This window comes from Lycium barbarum, chromosome 9, assembly GCF_019175385.1.
Source record: "Lycium barbarum isolate Lr01 chromosome 9, ASM1917538v2, whole genome shotgun sequence".
Lineage (NCBI taxonomy): Eukaryota > Viridiplantae > Streptophyta > Magnoliopsida > Solanales > Solanaceae > Lycium > Lycium barbarum.
Genome location: NC_083345.1, coordinates 102,958,335 through 102,975,447, shown reverse-complemented (window position 1 = coordinate 102,975,447; position 17,113 = coordinate 102,958,335). Strand labels below are relative to the sequence as shown.

Sequence of the window (17,113 nt, the reverse complement as noted above, 5' to 3'; positions counted from 1 at the left end):
ACCATTGTAGGAGTAGCTTGCATCCTTGGAAGTATTTATAGTGATTTCTACAAAGTCTTAGGGCTCGGTACATATCAGCTAAGATGAGGGGGGTTAAGTCAAAGATTTGGTGTCTTCTTGTCGGGTTATGCCGTAAAAGATGGCATGGGTGACTGAGATGACTCGGGTATCTATGGCTAAGGTTCCATCTTTCAAAAAGACCTTGAGTCCCAAAAAGCAAATGGCAAAGGCTAAAGGTCAGGATTTTAGTATTTGAAACTCTTATGGTTAGAACCTAGAAATCCCTAGCAGAGTCGTCATCTGTTACGGTTCACTTTTACGCGGGTGCATAAAAGCTACTATGAATTTGTTGGTGCTCTAAATGAATTTTAGTATTTTAGAGTCGCCACCTAATTTATTAAGGGAAATTAGGAAAACCGAGTAAAAGGGTTTATCAAGCGAGAGAAAAATCCTTTTAGGACCAGAGTTCAAGGTAAGGGTTCTGGTGATCCCCTAGGGAAGGTTTTAAGAACCCTAGTATTAAGGATCCATAGAATACGGTTGACCTACGAGCTTCAATGTATGATTATTGTGATTATTTGCTTAAAATATTTCTTTCTTGCAAAATTTGCCATGCTTATCATCATTCCAATTTTAGCAAAATATCCCCTTAAAAAGAGGGGTTTTGGTTTAAAAATGCGTATAAGCGTTCAACTCACTTCATTTCCGGACCAAAACACACTCGGAATTTCTCCCAAGTAGAGTTGCTACAGACTTGGTCCTAACGATGTGAGTGTAGTTCTTATAAGCTTTATTACTGATATAGAAAAAATTAGTAGAGTATATCTCTCTTTATAATATAAGCACATAAAAGAGTTTATTATATCCATTTTTTAGTCCATTGAAGCTCAATTGGGTCAACAATATTCCTACCAAAGCCAATTAATCTCAATTTTGATCCAAGGGTAATCTCTCCCGTTTTTTAGTCTCAAGTTTTTGGGCTTTTGGCCCACAAAATATGAAAATCTTTAAGTCCTATTTCAGCTTTATAAACGGTTCAACTTATATTTATAAAAATTCAACCGAGCTTTTCCAAAAAAAAAAAAAAATCATTTGTGGCGATTACCTATCAATACTATGCGCATTTCCTAAGTTCTACCATACATAAGGCTTTCAACATATACATGTGTATTTCACATACATATACAAATATACGAGCATGTATAAGTACAAGAAAATAAAGAAGAAATAGTGTCACGACCCAACCCACGAGTCGTGCGGGCACATACCATATTACTAACCTAGTAGGCGAACCCTTACCAACTAAACCCAACATTAAACCGTTGCGACAACAATCCTTTATAAATCACAAAATTAACGTAAAACCTTCGTATAGCTTCTATTTTAAAAATACAATAAAACTGAAAAGAAATCCCCGAGATCTAGTCTAGACAAGTACAAGAACTTCTAAATACAAGAAGACACAATAAATGACACAGCCTTCGCCGGGAGTGAGATAGGCGTGGCTGTAGGAGAATGTCCGATAAATCCACACGGCGAAACGTCAGCTAATACCTGCAACACATCAACACCCAGAAAGGGCATAGCAAGAGTAGTATCAGTACACCACACGTACTGGTAAGCATCATGGGTCGACTAAGATTAGTTCACGCAACATAATATAAAGTCACTAAGATAAGCAGACAAGTCAATGAAACTTCAGATTCTAAATAAAGTCTATTACAATATCACCCCTTACCTTTTCACTCTCAAAGTTCGCTTCTTTTATTTCCAAAGTGTACGAGCATTCTACTAAATCGCAACCATTCCCTTCCTTTCATCCAACCTAGTACTCTCGTCTCCACGCTCATCGTATACTCTGACTTCTACCCTTTTTTATTAATAAAGTTCACCTACTCACATTACTTACTATAATACAATGTATCTAGGAAAATAAATCACTATCGGACATTCAACACTACACTTATCTTGTGTCAGCCCCCTCTCCACCCAGACTCTCAACTACAAATAAGAATGAATAAGCAATATTAATGACAGTAGTACACGCATGTATAACATAGAATTAAGAGATGTAGTGCAATGAAAAATATGATGGAGTGAATGCAATGCACTGGCCAATTACACGTTGTACACACATGCGCACTGGTGTCATTGCCCAGAAGTCACGACCTGCAGGACACCCATGATGTCCATGTACCACTCGTTCCGGATTCACTCCTCGGATTCGAGCACAACCCTCTGCTTCGAAATGAACCTCAGATGCGGATCCAACTCATATATATATAATTCACGTATTCAACTCAACGGCCACAAGGCCAGACAACACAATGCCCATACTTAGCCTTGCCTGCTACCTGTATTTCCTTATAAACCATGCAATGCAATGCACGATGCGATATGTCAAAACAATCATAATTCCTACCCTTGATGGGTGTAATGCCAATCCCACTCAATATTATTCTTTCAATACAAATCTCTTATTTTCAAGGAAAAACAACCCTAAGAATATTCCACTCAATTAGGTATAAAGACGGAAATCACCCCCTCCTAGGGTTGCATAAAGTAAACACGAAGTACCCCTCAGTGATAACAGCACTTTCTATTAATAATAATTCATTATTACCCTAGCCATCATTTACACAATAAATTAGTCATATTAAAAAGTATTTCCATCCAAACTCCATGTCCGAAGACCTAATCATGTAGTCTCCCGTCAGCTTTAAGAGTATATGCGATTTGCTAATTAAAGTCTAACTCAAGTAAATCATAACCTACCTTTTTGACGAACAGCTATTCGAATCTCCAAGAATTGCTCTTCTTTTTAGCCTTAATCCGAATCCATGAGCGATAATAGTCATAGGGAATGGTGGAGAGGAAATTAGGAAGGTTTCTTTTTCTTGGTTTCAAGGGTTTTTCTTTCATATGGAACCCTAGGAGCAGCCCTTGAGAGTCTTTTGTTGAAAAAGGAAAGAAAATAGACTAAGTAACCAAAATCGGGCTACTGCCCCGCGTGGACCGCTGCGACAGTCGCTACGCCACTATAGCGGTACCGCTATGGCGGTCCACTGACCGCTATAGCGACCCGCGTCTTTTCTTGGCCCGAAATTTCTAATTTTTTTCAAAATTGATTTTTCCCACTTTTAACCCTTAAATCACATCACAGAGCTTATTATTTACGACCCTAGACCTAGATTGGGCACGGGTTTGCGGAATATTAAATAACGACTGGACGGGTCATTACAGTTAGGCTGGTGGGCCTACTTAAGCCCACCAGTTGCCATTTCTCCCATGGTTGGGCCTTCAATATATTAGCTTCCCTTATATTTATACGGACTAGATCAAAGAAGTAGAGGTTGGGCCTCGGCCCAACAGGTTTTGTTTCAAAGGGAAGATCAGCCCAAATGGCCCGTGTTGTTTTCACATGCAAACAAAAAAAGGGGAAAAGGAAAATAATGGTTAGAAAGTATCCACAACTTAATTACTTGTCTAATGTAGACTAAGTATACATATAAATCGATTATACATACACACATACGTATCAATATGCTCAAACAGTTAACACATGCAAAAGAATAGGTCCAGCCCAAGTTATAAATACAAAGAAAGAATTTGGAACCAAATAGGCCCAATTCGGAGAAGGATAACAAGAGAAGAAGGCCCAAACATAGATTAACTCAAGTATGCCAAAGTACAGCCCAACACATAAAACAATTAGGGAAAGAAAACCAAGCCCAAATCAGAATTATTACTTTGCATACGTTAGAATTCCAGAACCCACATGGATGATATACCATATTTATACTAAATATACAAGTTTCTAAATGCCAAAGGTATACAAAAACTGTGTATACCTGGTATATTTAGGTATATCCCTTGTATACTATATCTTAATTCAGGTAAAAATCTATACTCAAACTCAGAGAGACTAACTTTTATTCTACTTAACATATTATGACACCATTTGAAGGGGCACAAGGATGAATTCCAAAGAAGAGAAGAGGATATAGTGTAGACGATACACTTAGTATTCAAGATTCAGAGACCAACAAAAGGCAGGGATATACCATCTAAAGAATAAGGCATTTCAGGTTATTTCAGATTCAACAAAGGAATAGACTCAGACACTATTCTTTTTACACAGACCCTAGTACCATCAAGCTTTTCATCCAGAACATGACACAAGCATTCAGCAAATTCTTATAAAACATATGCATGCACTTCAAGATACCCTTGGCATGTGTATTACATGTAATCTTCCTCATTTTAGTTCTGGAAGGACCCATGGTGTATGAGTCACACATGGGCGAACTCCGGCAGCTTCGAATTAGGAATACTAGGATGAGTTTGGCAAGAAACTCAAAGCCTTTCCTTCCTTCTTCCTAGCCCTGGGTAATTCACACCCATGATTCCATATAACCCAAGTGACAACCGCTCAATATACAGCCATATAGGGTCTTATACTTAGTTAAATTCAGATGTTATCATGAATTTTAAATGGAAAACAAATATCAACAGAATTAGGCTGAAACAAAGGTGCAATGCTACACCAAATAATTCAAATGTGGACAGGAGCATTAACTTGGTCTCTAAATGCATACAAATAGGTTTCATTCCAGCAATTAGACATCAAACAAGGAAAACTATATGGTTTGAACCTAAGGATAGTCTTAGCACATTTCATGAAATGCATAAGCGGGCATAGGCCCCAAGTATTGAACTAATAATAAACTAAGTGTCAATTTCAACAAATTCAGGCTAGTGCTCATAGCAGGTTCAATGAAGTATCTAAGGCAATGTTTAAAGGGAAAAGGGTCAAAAATATCCCTCTACTTTAAGAAAAGGGCTAAAAATATCCTCCGAACTTATTTTGGGTTAAAAATACCCTTTCCATTACGAAACTTTTCACCTATGCCCCTCTGTTAACAAAACCGTCCAATGCCCCAAAAAAACCCAAAATTTTGACCCGACCTGAATTGTACCCGACCCAAATAAAATAAAACCCCTTAGCTTCCAAACACGACTCAAACCTTCATCAACATCAGAGAGGGAGAGAGAACACTGTAGAGAAAGAAAAGTGGCGGTTCCATCTTTCTACTAGGGTTCCGCCGATTTTCTCTATTACAACACCATAAATGTATGATTCTTTAATTACCCACCTTCTATTAAGTGTATTTCTCTTCATTTGCTGTAAGTTTTTGAAGTTTCGATGAGGTAGGGTTTTTTCTAAATGGGTTCCTAAGTTATTGTTTGATTAATGGTTTCTAATTTTTGTTAATTTCCCAGTAGGAGTTATTCGATTTATTTGTCTTCAATCAATTACGGGAAATGTTTGCAACAGTAGCTAACTTTGAGAGTCTAGACTTGGAAGATTTTGCTGGCACAGTGAGTGGACATTTTATATTCTTCCTAGAACAATGAGATTTTCACTTCTGTATGTTGTCCATGCTTTTCTTTCTTCTTTTTTGTAAACCACTTATGGTATTAGGCACACAATTAACACATAGATGCTTTAATAACTTTATATGTTTAGTTGTTATCTTATATTTGGATTATCTTTTAATTAATCTTTTTTTTTTGTTTATTCGTTTATATCGATTTCAGATTATTTAAGATGGTTTTGGTTGATTTGGTATTTCACCATGGTGGTGTATGGATAAGAGAACCTTTAGCAGGGGCACTAGTTTTACGAATAGACAATGTAATTTCGGCATTAAAGCTACCCCGCAACTCTGCAAAATGTCGCAAAATAGTTGTTCGTCGCAAAGGATGTGCAATTGTGGTTTGGTTGCAAAATTTTGACATCCACCACTCCTGCTAATCCGGGAATAAGATTTTTCAGATGTCCTCATCCAGATGTATGTCCATTTAAAAGTTTTTTTTTTCAGTTTCGGTGAACTGATTTTATATCGATTAATCAATTAATCTCTTTTTATGTTTTTATATTGTTGCTAATCTAATTTTGATTGTTGTCGACAACATTCCTCATGTGGATATTGGGAATGGGAAGACCAAGCTTTCCCGGAGAAAGCTTACATACGAATTTAGAGGAGTTGTTGAAAGACGTCAAGATTGAACGGGACGTTTTGAAGATTGAAATGGTCAATTTGAAGCGTGAAAGTGACAATTTGAAGAATGAAAGGGATTTTTTTGTCGGAAGTGGTTGCTACCTTGGAGGCTACTAATGAGTTGGAAACGAACAAAGCTAGGACATTTGAGGAGAAGTATTCTAAGGTGAAATTCAACCTTATGATTTCATGGGCTGATTTTGTTGGGATTTTGGTCGCATTGATGACAAAGTGAATTTCGAGATGTAGTGTTAGTTGTTAGTTTTTTTATGAAGCTAATATGTATGTGTAGTAGTTGAGAAGAACCGATGGTAGTTGTTTTCTCTTGTTTTTATCTTGGAGGTGTAGTGAATGTAGTAATTTGGATGTAATGTTTGTAAGATCCTTGTTTGTAATGTATGGATGTGGAACCTACAAAGGTCTATTTGTTTCATCTTTCCGGACAAAGGTTACTGATAAAGTGCCATTTCAATGCTATACATGAACACTAATGAATATTTTATCATTCATGAACACTAATGAGTATCCAAGAGAATTACACGTGATTAAGAGATTTTTTTTTAGCTTACCAATGGCCTAAGTCCTATACTACACTATGAACCTCTTCTCGTTTTTTTGCTATAGCTGATCAAATAATACTGTTTGTAGTAATGAACAAACCAATTCCAAATTCCAGCTAAGTTCACCTGATAACCAATTTCTCTAATGACTCAACTGTAGTAATACATAAACAAGAAGAACAAGAACAGTTTGTGACAAAGCTACCTCATCAATATCACATTAGCTTGATCTTTCTCACACACATCAATATCACATTAGCTTGACAATGTGCTGATCACCAACTGAACCAAAATAAGACACTAAACCAAAACAAATCAGTAGTATACTTGAACTAGATCAACAACCAACTGAACCAAAATAGAAGGAAAAAGCATTATACTAACAACTTCATATATTAATTGGGCAGCAAATCTAAAAGTTTGTTCATTACATGAGGGATGTCATGTTATAACCCCAAAAAGATGCAACAAAAAGTGATAAAAGGACATCCCATTGCCACAATCAACTACTGAACCATGATCGCTAAGTTTGTGCCATCAACAACACTAATTACATCAATGAAAGTTTTAAAGTTTTCTCAAAAATACACCAAGTTTCAGTTGGTACATAACTCCTTCACTGTTGTGCCTTCCCATTACCCTTCCTTGCCTTAATTTTCTCCACTCTCATCTGCTCTGTCTGTCTTCCAATAAGAGATATATTACCATTCGATGAGAGACCTTTTGGTGCATATAACTCACTTGGTTTGCTTAAACCTCTAGCATCACCAATGAAGCTGATTTGTCTTGATCCAGTTAGTATGGGTTGCTTCTGTCTTTGTTGGAGTCTAGACTTCAACTCTGACACACCTCTTGGCCTCAAAGGTAGATCTTCTTCAAGTTCAAGTCCAGGATATTCAAAATCATGATCGCTAGGGGATGGATCAAATATGGACTGACTAGGTTGTGGAGCTGACAAGAGCAAGTCATCCACTATTGCAATATCAAGGAATATAAGAGGTCCTTCATCCACAACTTCTTCATCGACTAGTCTCATTTTCATGTTCATTGGTTGCTTGTCCTTGCTTGGCCACTTCATTGGTTGTTTGTTCTTGCTTGGTCTCTTCATTGGCTTCTTGTCCTTCTTACCCTTCAACTGGCCACTCTTAGAAGTGCCTTCACCATTCATTTTGTCCAACTGATAAAAGAAGAAGAAAATTAAAGTGCTAAAAAAATCATATCACATTCTAAAACAATTGACTACTAATTTAAATAGAAAGATTACCTTTCCACAACCCCTAGCATTATGTCCAATAAGTCCACAAGTTGAACATGTTATAACTCTTCCTTTCCTTAGTGCAACCCACCCAGTTTGCCTCTTAAGTGCTTCATCTTTGTCTCTTTTTCTTTTCTCTCTAGGTCTGCCAGCCATGTTTACCAAAGGTGGTGGTTCCATTGCTTCTGCTGGATCTATTTTCCAGAACTTTGGTCCTGGAACTGGTTGTAACTTGTGATGATAAGTCAAGAGATATGCTTCTTTTGAGTACCACCAGTGGATCTCTTTCAAGGGATCAAGCTTCTTGTAATGAAGTGCCTTGATTGCATGGGGACATGGGATTCCAGTGAGGTCCCACACCCTGCAAGTGCACTTCTTAATAGAAAAATTGACAATGTGCTTGTCATTCCCTTCACTCACCTCAAACCCATAATCCCCATTGAAATGTAAAGTACACCTAGTAGCAATCTTCTGAAATTCATTGTACATTTGTATAGATTCTGGACTCCATTCAGTAGCCCAAGTCAACACCTCTTCTTCATTGTTGCTCACCATCTCCATCACCTTTATTCTTATTTCCTCAAGCATCCCAATGATAGCTTTGTGTCTAGGTACCAATATCCAGGAGTTGAATGATTCAACCAAGTTGTTTTCCACTTTCTGATTCTTGCAAACTGTGTCAAAGAAAGTCCTACACCAAGTTTCTATTGGGTAGTCCAACAAGTGGTCTTTGGCTTCTTCTGACAAATCACCCAATGTCTTCAGATGACCATCCAACTCCTCTCTATAGGTGCTCCATGCACACCACCAAAGAACCTTAGTCATTTCTTTGGTTTTCTTCCCTTTCTTTCTCCAATTAGCTTTTATGTGTTTCACACAAAACCTATGCAAAGCAGCAGGTAGAGCTTGTTGGACTGCCTCAATTAGTCCCTGATTAAGAATCACAATTAAAAAAAAATTAAGCCATATATAAACTTAAAACAGTGAACTGAAACAGTGCGCTACTCAGCCAAAACAGTGAACTGAAGCAGTTCACTTCTAAGCAAAACAGTCATTATTTAAGTCATTAATATGAAGAAAAAAAAAGTAAAATAAATATTTACCTTTTGCATGTCTGAGACTAATGTGATCCCTTCTCCATTGTTGAAGTTTAGAGACTTCCCAAGCAATTCCAAGAACCAAAGCCAAGTAGCTTTGGTTTCTTTGTCCACAACAGCCCAAGCAATGGGATAAAAGTGGTTCATTGAGTCTTGAGCAACAACAGTTAATATTTGACCTTTGGCTTTACCTTTCAAAAATGTCCCATCCAAGCCAATAAAGGGTCTCAGTCCTGCTCTAAACCCCTTCTTCAGAGCATCAAAACAAATGTACATCCTCAAAAATCTTCGTTTGCCTTCTGCAAGTGCAACTTTTGAAACCTTGAGGATGATATCACTTCCTGGATTACTCTCCTTCAAGGCATTTACATATCCAACAAGCTTTTTATAATCATCAACGAAACTACCTTCCAAATCTTCCAAAATCATTCTTTTGGCTCTCTTAGCCTTACCAAAGGAAGCATTAATGTTAAAAGCTGTTTTAAGATCAGCTCTCATATCTTTAATCTTATATTTGGGGTTACCTTGTACCTTTTCCTTGAAGTAGTATGCAATTGTATTTGCCTTAACACTATGGTTTTCAAAGGAAGGTTCACACTTATGTTCTCCTTTTAGTGTTTTCACACTAACACCAGCAACATTTTTTTCACCAGAAATTAGACACACAAAGTTGCATTCTTTTTTACAGGTATACCTAACCTTTAATGGATCACTTTTTTTCAAAGTAAAATTATAACCATGGCACAATGCATATAAGCTCATGTATCTCCTAGCTTCATTTATACCTTTGAATGTCATAAATTTGTGTAAGTCCTTATAATTAGACAACTTTGCATTGATTGTTCTATTTCTTTCTTTTGCAAAAGCCTCCATCTGTGCACTATCATAATCAGATTCATCAGCCCCATCATTACTACCATTATCAGTACCATGAGAGCTACAGTCTGTAGCTGCATCATTAACCTTTATGTTCTCAACATCAACAGACAATTCATTATCCTCAACAGCAAATAGGTTTATCACATCAAACTCACCATTAACAAAAGACAATAATGTCCTAATCCCATCATCACCTTCTATTTCATAATATTTTCCAGAAGGGACAGACACAATCAGTTGTTGAACACCCACAAACCCTAAACTATTTTTGTATTCATTAACGATATCTATATAAGATAAGAGATCAGGATCATAACCTTCCCATTTGTGAACATTCTTTATAGAATATAGCAGTTTTGGATCTCTTATCCATACACCACCATGGTGAAATACCAAATCAACCAAAACCATCTTAAATAATCTGAAATCGATATAAACGAATAAACAAAAAAAAAAGATTAATTAAAAGATAATCCAAATATAAGATAACAACTAAACATATAAAGTTATTAAAGCATCTATGTGTTAATTGTGTGCCTAATACCATAAGTGGTTTACAAAAAAAGAAGAAAGAAAAGCATGGACAACATACAGAAGTGAAAATCTCATTGTTCTAGGAAGAATATAAAATGTCCACTCACTGTGCCAGCAAAATCTTCCAGGTCTAGACTCTCAAAGTTAGCTACTGTTTCAAACATTTCCCGTAATTGATTGAAGACAAATAAATCGAATAACTCCTACTGGGAAATTAACAAAAATTAGAAACCATTAATCAAACAATAACTTAGGAACCCATTTAGAAAAAACCCTACCTCATCAAAACTTCAAAAACTTACAGCAAATGAAGAGAAATACACTTAATAGAAGGTGGGTAGTTAAAGAATCATACCTTTATGGTGTTGTAATAGAGCAAATCGGCGGAACCCTAGTAGAAAGATGGAACCGCCACTTTTCTCTCTCTACAGTGTTCTCTCTCCCTCTCTGATGTTGATGAAGGTTTGAGTCGTGTTTGGAAGCTAAGGGGTTTTATTTTATTTGGGTCGGGTACAATTCAGGTCGGGTCAAAATTTTGGGTTTTTTTGGGGCATTGGACGGTTTTGTTAACAGAAGGGCATAGGTGAAAAGTTTCGTAATGGAAAGGGTATTTTTAACCCAAAATAAGTTCGGAGGATATTTTTAGCCCTTTTCTTAAAGTAGAGGGATATTTTTGACCCTTTTCCCATGTTTAAATTAAGCACAAACAGAGACATGAACCATGCAGGAGGGTGAACATTAGCATGTAAATGGACCACTTAGATCTAACAGCAAAAAAAAAAAGTCTCAAGGAGCAGAAAACAGGGTCAAACATGTCACCTCCAGAGAAGTTTAAGCTTCCTTAAGCCAGCAAATAGACAACCATACTTGATTTTACTACAAATGATATGACCTACTCAAATAAGAACGCTTGCAGTACTTATAGACAAATTTTAGTCAAAGGGAGGAGCATAGGGAATCATTGATCATACAAAGGCATGTTTCCCATTTTACACAAATCAGCCAAGAGGAGAGTACTTCAAAGTTTTTGGGCAAAGCAAATGATTAGACCATGTCTTAAGTGTACTAATGACAATATTAGAAGCAAACATATAGATACTCAGAGGCTGTCACACTTAGGCATTTTGATAGTTAAATAAAAATGCTTAGATTCCAAGTTATACATACACACCTAAAATCCAACTTGACCTCTAGGATATAACCTTAATATGCACTGATAGGTAATCAGAACTTGTTTGAAGTTAATCATGGATAATAACAGACCCCAAACAATTTAAATTAGGCAGTGATATTGCATATAAGGACTCATTCTAATGATAAAGAGATTTAAAGATTTATGGGGGTTGTTTATAATAACATCTAAGCATACATGTACACCCTTACAGATTGATCATGATTGCATTTAACTAGTTCCAACACATAATGAGGTTTAAGCTAGTTAATAATTAAAAAGGGTTAAACCATCATAAGCAGTGATACCATGCTGATTTAAATAAAACAAGCCTTGTAATGCTCCACCACCTATCATGCTAGATTAACAACCAACTCACAAGTACTTACAATAAGCAGGCATGAATATTTTTAAACTGACTTAATCTAACATATTTACAACATATACAAACTATTAAATCCAACAAGACACTGATAAATAGACAGACAATTAACTAAACTAGAACATATAAAAACCAAGCCTATTAAAACAGGAAACAAAAACTAAGCTTAAACCAATAGTAGCCAAACATGGCCTGAAACTGAGCTAATAACATACAGGACTAATATAACGACATCACAAGGACTACATTACTAACAAACCAGCAAAACAAACTAAACATAGCTAAACCAGAAACTAACACACATAAACACTTAGGCCTCATTTGTTTTCATTAAGATTAAGACATCTGAATCTGAATACATATTTGAATATTAAGATGTGCATTAAGATTTAGGGGTCTCAATCTGAATACACATCAAAAATATTAAGATGTTATCTCTAGATCTAAACGCTGAATGATTAAGAATATTTGTTTTCGATATCTAAATGTAGATAATTTATATTTTTTAAACATATTCAGTATAATATTCAAATAAAAGTAGGAATTAAACATTATATCAATAAAATATTACAAAAAACTCATTACAATAAAATAAAATTATTTTTTGATAGAAAATAATATTTCGAAGATATAAATGTATATTTTATCTTTGACAAATATTTTGAACGATCTGAAATCAGTATAAAAAATTATTCTAACAAGGTAACGTGAAATTTTAAATGCTGAGAACTAGTTTTCTTGAGAAATTGCTTGCATATGCATTCATAATCCTTTTTAAACTGCATATGCAATTATCCCTCTAAAAACACCTTTTGATAATTGTGAACATGCATATTATTATAAGAAGCTTACACGAACACCAAGCCTTAAATGGGCGAACTATAAATATTATTTATCTAAGAATTATATGTATCAGTTTTTTCCAATCCCATTTTAATTTAGTGTAGATTTACCAGTACATAGTATAAATAAATTAAATCTTCTTTTGTAGAAATATTCATGTTCTTCGAGTGCTTAATAATCATCAAGTGGGTAAAGATTTTAGAACCTTACCAGTTTAAGAGGAAAATAAATTGGTTGTCGATAGATAGTTAGAGAGGGAAGAGTGAAATTATTTTTTTTGCACAAAGGAAGAAGACCAGCGTGAAAGTTTGGCTGAAAAAAATATATATATTTGAAGAGTCTGAATTGTGTTAAGACTTTATTACATATCTGATTCATTCAGACCTATTCAGACCCATTAAGAGCTTTTAAAAGAGACAAAACAAGTGCACTTAATGGACTGGATCTGAATGATTAAGATTCAGACCCAAAGAACAAACACACTTAATCACTGAGATCTGAATGATTAAGATCCAGACCTCCATTAAGTGCAAACAAATGAGGCCTTAGCAATGAAAAAATGCTAAAAATAACTAAAAGGGAAGAAAGTTACCTCTTTTGCATGCAGCCAAATGTCGAGATTGGACTTGGAGATTCCTTGCTCCTTAAACCCTAATACTCAAGCCACACAAAGAAAAGAAAAGCTTTAAAACTTAGACTAATCAAAAAATTAAAGGTCTTAAGCAAAAATTGCAAGAAACCCTAGGTGTTTCAATTTTTGTGAATATGTATGAATATTCCGTGTGTTCGTGAAATTTGAATTGTGGGTTCTAATTATAGAACCCCAAAAATATCAAACCCTAACCAAATCCGATGTGGGACTTTGCAATTTTTCAGAATTGCTTGCCCTCAAAACCCATTTAACGGTTGAGATTCAGTGAACAAGAAGATAAGTGGTTGGATTTGACTCAAAAATTAATCAATCTTTTTGGTTCCTCGTGAACCAATGATGATCGAGAATTCAAATTCTAGTAACAACAAAAACCATTAAGAAAATTCAGTCCTTTGACCATTGTTTATGCAGAAACAACATAAAAAGGAAGATTATACCTCGTTTGGCTAAAGTATGGTGCAAAAAAGGCAAAGCATTAATTGCTTTGCCCAAATTGGTTGAGCACTACTGCAGCATGGCAGTTGCACACTGCTACTTTGCCAAAAACAGCCGATGACGATGAGAGAGAAAGGGAGGTCCTGCGGCGACTAGGATTTCTAGAGAGAAACCCTTAGCAAATGGCCAAATGAGACCATAAGTCTGTTTGGCTGTTGTTTAAGTTGATGTTGTTGGGTCGGGTCCGGTCCAAAATGGGCTGGGCTCGGCGTTTAAAAAAAAGGCAGCCCTATTATCATATACACACGCGTATACACGATATACATGTATATCTATTTATACATATATATATATATATATATATATATAGACAAGGCTTAGTCATTTGTTCAATTAATTTAAACCCTTCAATTATGGCCAAACACAATTAATCAAACTAATAGACACGGCTAATAATGCAATTTGGAATTATGACCTTAATCGAACTTAAACCATGAATTTGGACATTTCAATTACAACCATATTTAATCTAATCAATCAATTAAGGACTAATTTACAATTATGACTTCAATTGACTTAAGCCATGAAGTTGGTTGTTCCAATTAAAACCAGAATCAAACTATTAAAGCAATTAAAGGCTAATTTTGTAATAATGACCCAATTGAACTTAAACCATGGAAATTGGTTATTTCAATCAAAGCCAGAATTACTCAACAAATTGATTATTTCAATTATAGCCCTAATTAACCGCATAGTAAGCAATTTATGAAATTAACCATATATAACACTTGATTAATTATGATTAACTCAAAAAATTGCACAAATACAAATTGACTATGAAAAATTAAGAATTGAGGGGTAGAAATGATTAATTCATTTAATTAATCAGATTTCTTGAATTAAACGGAGTAGAATGCTTACTAATTGATTTTTTGATAACTTTAACAATTAAATAAATAATTGTTTTAAGTTATTCTCTCGACTAAATTTAGCAAATTCTCCATATTAATTATAAAATGTGTAAATTAATTTCTAAATAATTAATAATATTATTGAAGTAATTCTGCCAAATGAAATGGCAAAATACTATTGGAATAATTTTATAAAATCATCTCGACTTGTAAAATACACATTTCGCTCTGTTTGATATCCAAGGACTCTGGGTAATTAAAATTAATTATGGGAGGTCAAAAATTAGGTGTCAACACATGGTACTCTGATATGAGTAGGGTTTGGCGTTGTTGTGTGATTGTGATTATTGGGCATTGTCTTGTAAAGAGGAAGGAAGTGATTTATTCATGATATTGTGATACGGGTCCAAGTGTGGCACAATTGATATTGATAGATTCTCGTGATATGTGTCCATGTGTGGCACCATTTATATTGATAGATTCTCATTGGCATTGATATCGTTCATGCATTTATACTCACGCATTTGGATCGGGTTGCGCGCTGCAACATATTTTATACATATATTGGATTGGGTTGCGCGCTACAACATATATTAAACCTATTTTTGACCAGGTTGCACATTTCGCAACATATATATATCCACACATATATTGGATCGGGCTATGCGCCACAGCAGGTACATGGACTTCGCGGGTCCCCCATGGGTCATGACTTTTGAGGCGTAGATATCATCCACCTGAAGCATATGTGTATCATTGCATTGCATTGCATTCATATTTCATTCACTCATACATCTGATTTCTTGTAGTGGTTATTTATTGTATCGTATGGTGCTCGTGAATATTAACTTCCTGGTTGTTTACTGCTTTGAGATTTCTGTGTGCCTGATTAGTATATATTTGGGAATTGATGGATTCGAGGAGTAGAGACTTTCTCCTAGGTTGAGACTTGAGGTTATGAAGTGACATTGTTAGTTGTACTAGTGTTTATGGTTATTCTGTAGAATCATGGGAAACTTGGCGAGACTTGTGTTTAGGTGCTTCACCATAGGTTATGATTCGGGCTATTTGATCTTTATGTACTTGAGTTGTTATTCTTGGATTGTGTGTGTTTATACCTGATAGTGAGCCTGTCTATTCTTCAGTCTCTCCCTTTATATATGTTAACTAACTGTTGTCGGCCTATGATGCCTACTTAGTACGTGTTGTTTGTACTGATGCTACCTTGCTACACTCGTTTTGCGGGGTGTAGAGTTTGAGACAAGTTCCACTTCCACTTCTCGAGGATGATTTTCGAGGCCTGGCTTGCGAGTGTCTAGGGTGAGCATCTAACGAGTCATTGCCCGGAGTCTCATCTATCCTGTCTTTATATTCCATCATTCAAACAACTTATTATTTGACTTTCAGACTTGTATATTAGACATTCTTATAATTGCTCTTGTACGAGTTAGACCAGTTCCTTGGGGATTTTCATGTTTTTCGCACTTTTTCTCCTTTAAATGATATTTATTGTTATTTACATTGCTCTTCCGCATTTATAGTTGTATGCTGCTTAAGAGAAGGGTTCGCCTACCAAAGTGGGAAATGGTAGGCGCCCGTACGACTAAGAGATTTGGAGTCGTGACATAATCCTCCTCAATCGTCACAGCTAGTACTCCATCTTTCATAGTTGGAGGTACATAGGTTAAGGACATAATATCGCTGCGATTTCCTCGCACAATTTCAGCCACAGTAAGTGTAGGATGAACTAATGTAACGGCATATGAAAACTACAATCAGCGCACCGCCGAATCCTTCCCCTCAGCCTTAATAGAGCATAGTTGTACCTCCTTCTTGAGACTGCTAGTATCGTGTTCCTCCGGAATTGATTGGAATTCTGCCGGTAGAAAACTCCCGGGAGTTAGCGGAGGGAGCTTTTTGTTGAATTCCAGTCGCCGGTGTTATTAGTGTGTGGGATGGTGGGACTGGCACTATCATTCATCGTTGGCCCATTTTCTCGTCACAGTTGCTTCCTTGCTATTGTGTGCCAATAGAATTCAGCTAGGAGCTAACGTGCGCCATCTTTTTCGATTTTGTACTTCTCGAAACTCGTACTTCTTTCAAGGAAAAGAGCTTTTAGTGAACTTAGTGACCATGCATGTACTTAATTTATCCAGCTTTTAGTGAACTTAGTGACCATGCATGTACTTAATTTATCCATATTTTGAATAAATACATAAATGCACCCTGAACTATACCTGAAAGTCGAGTTCACACTCCAACTAATCGGGCGACCTATTGCCTCAACAATTAAAAAGTTAATTTATTTACCCATGCGAGCTGATATGAC

General features: G+C 35.8%; 1 protein-coding gene across 2 annotated transcripts; it reads right to left on the bottom strand.

Annotated features, from left to right (window-relative positions):
- Positions 1–7,005: 7,005 nt before the first annotated feature.
- LOC132609216 (uncharacterized) lies at positions 7,006–14,047 on the bottom strand. 2 transcript variants are annotated; one of them, XM_060323093.1, is made up of 5 exons: positions 13,876–14,047; positions 10,746–13,437; positions 8,984–10,277; positions 7,890–8,810; positions 7,006–7,802 (listed from the first exon to the last, which is right to left on the bottom strand). In XM_060323093.1, the coding sequence occupies exons 3-5, from the start codon at positions 10,265–10,267 to the stop codon at positions 7,242–7,244; spliced, it is 2,766 nt and encodes a 921-aa protein (XP_060179076.1). In that variant the 5' UTR covers positions 10,268–10,277; positions 10,746–13,437; positions 13,876–14,047; the 3' UTR covers positions 7,006–7,241. The 2 variants fall into 2 exon arrangements, with proteins under 2 accessions (XP_060179076.1, XP_060179075.1); XM_060323092.1 differs by having other exon boundaries at positions 13,379–13,437.
- Positions 14,048–17,113: the final 3,066 nt, after the last annotated feature.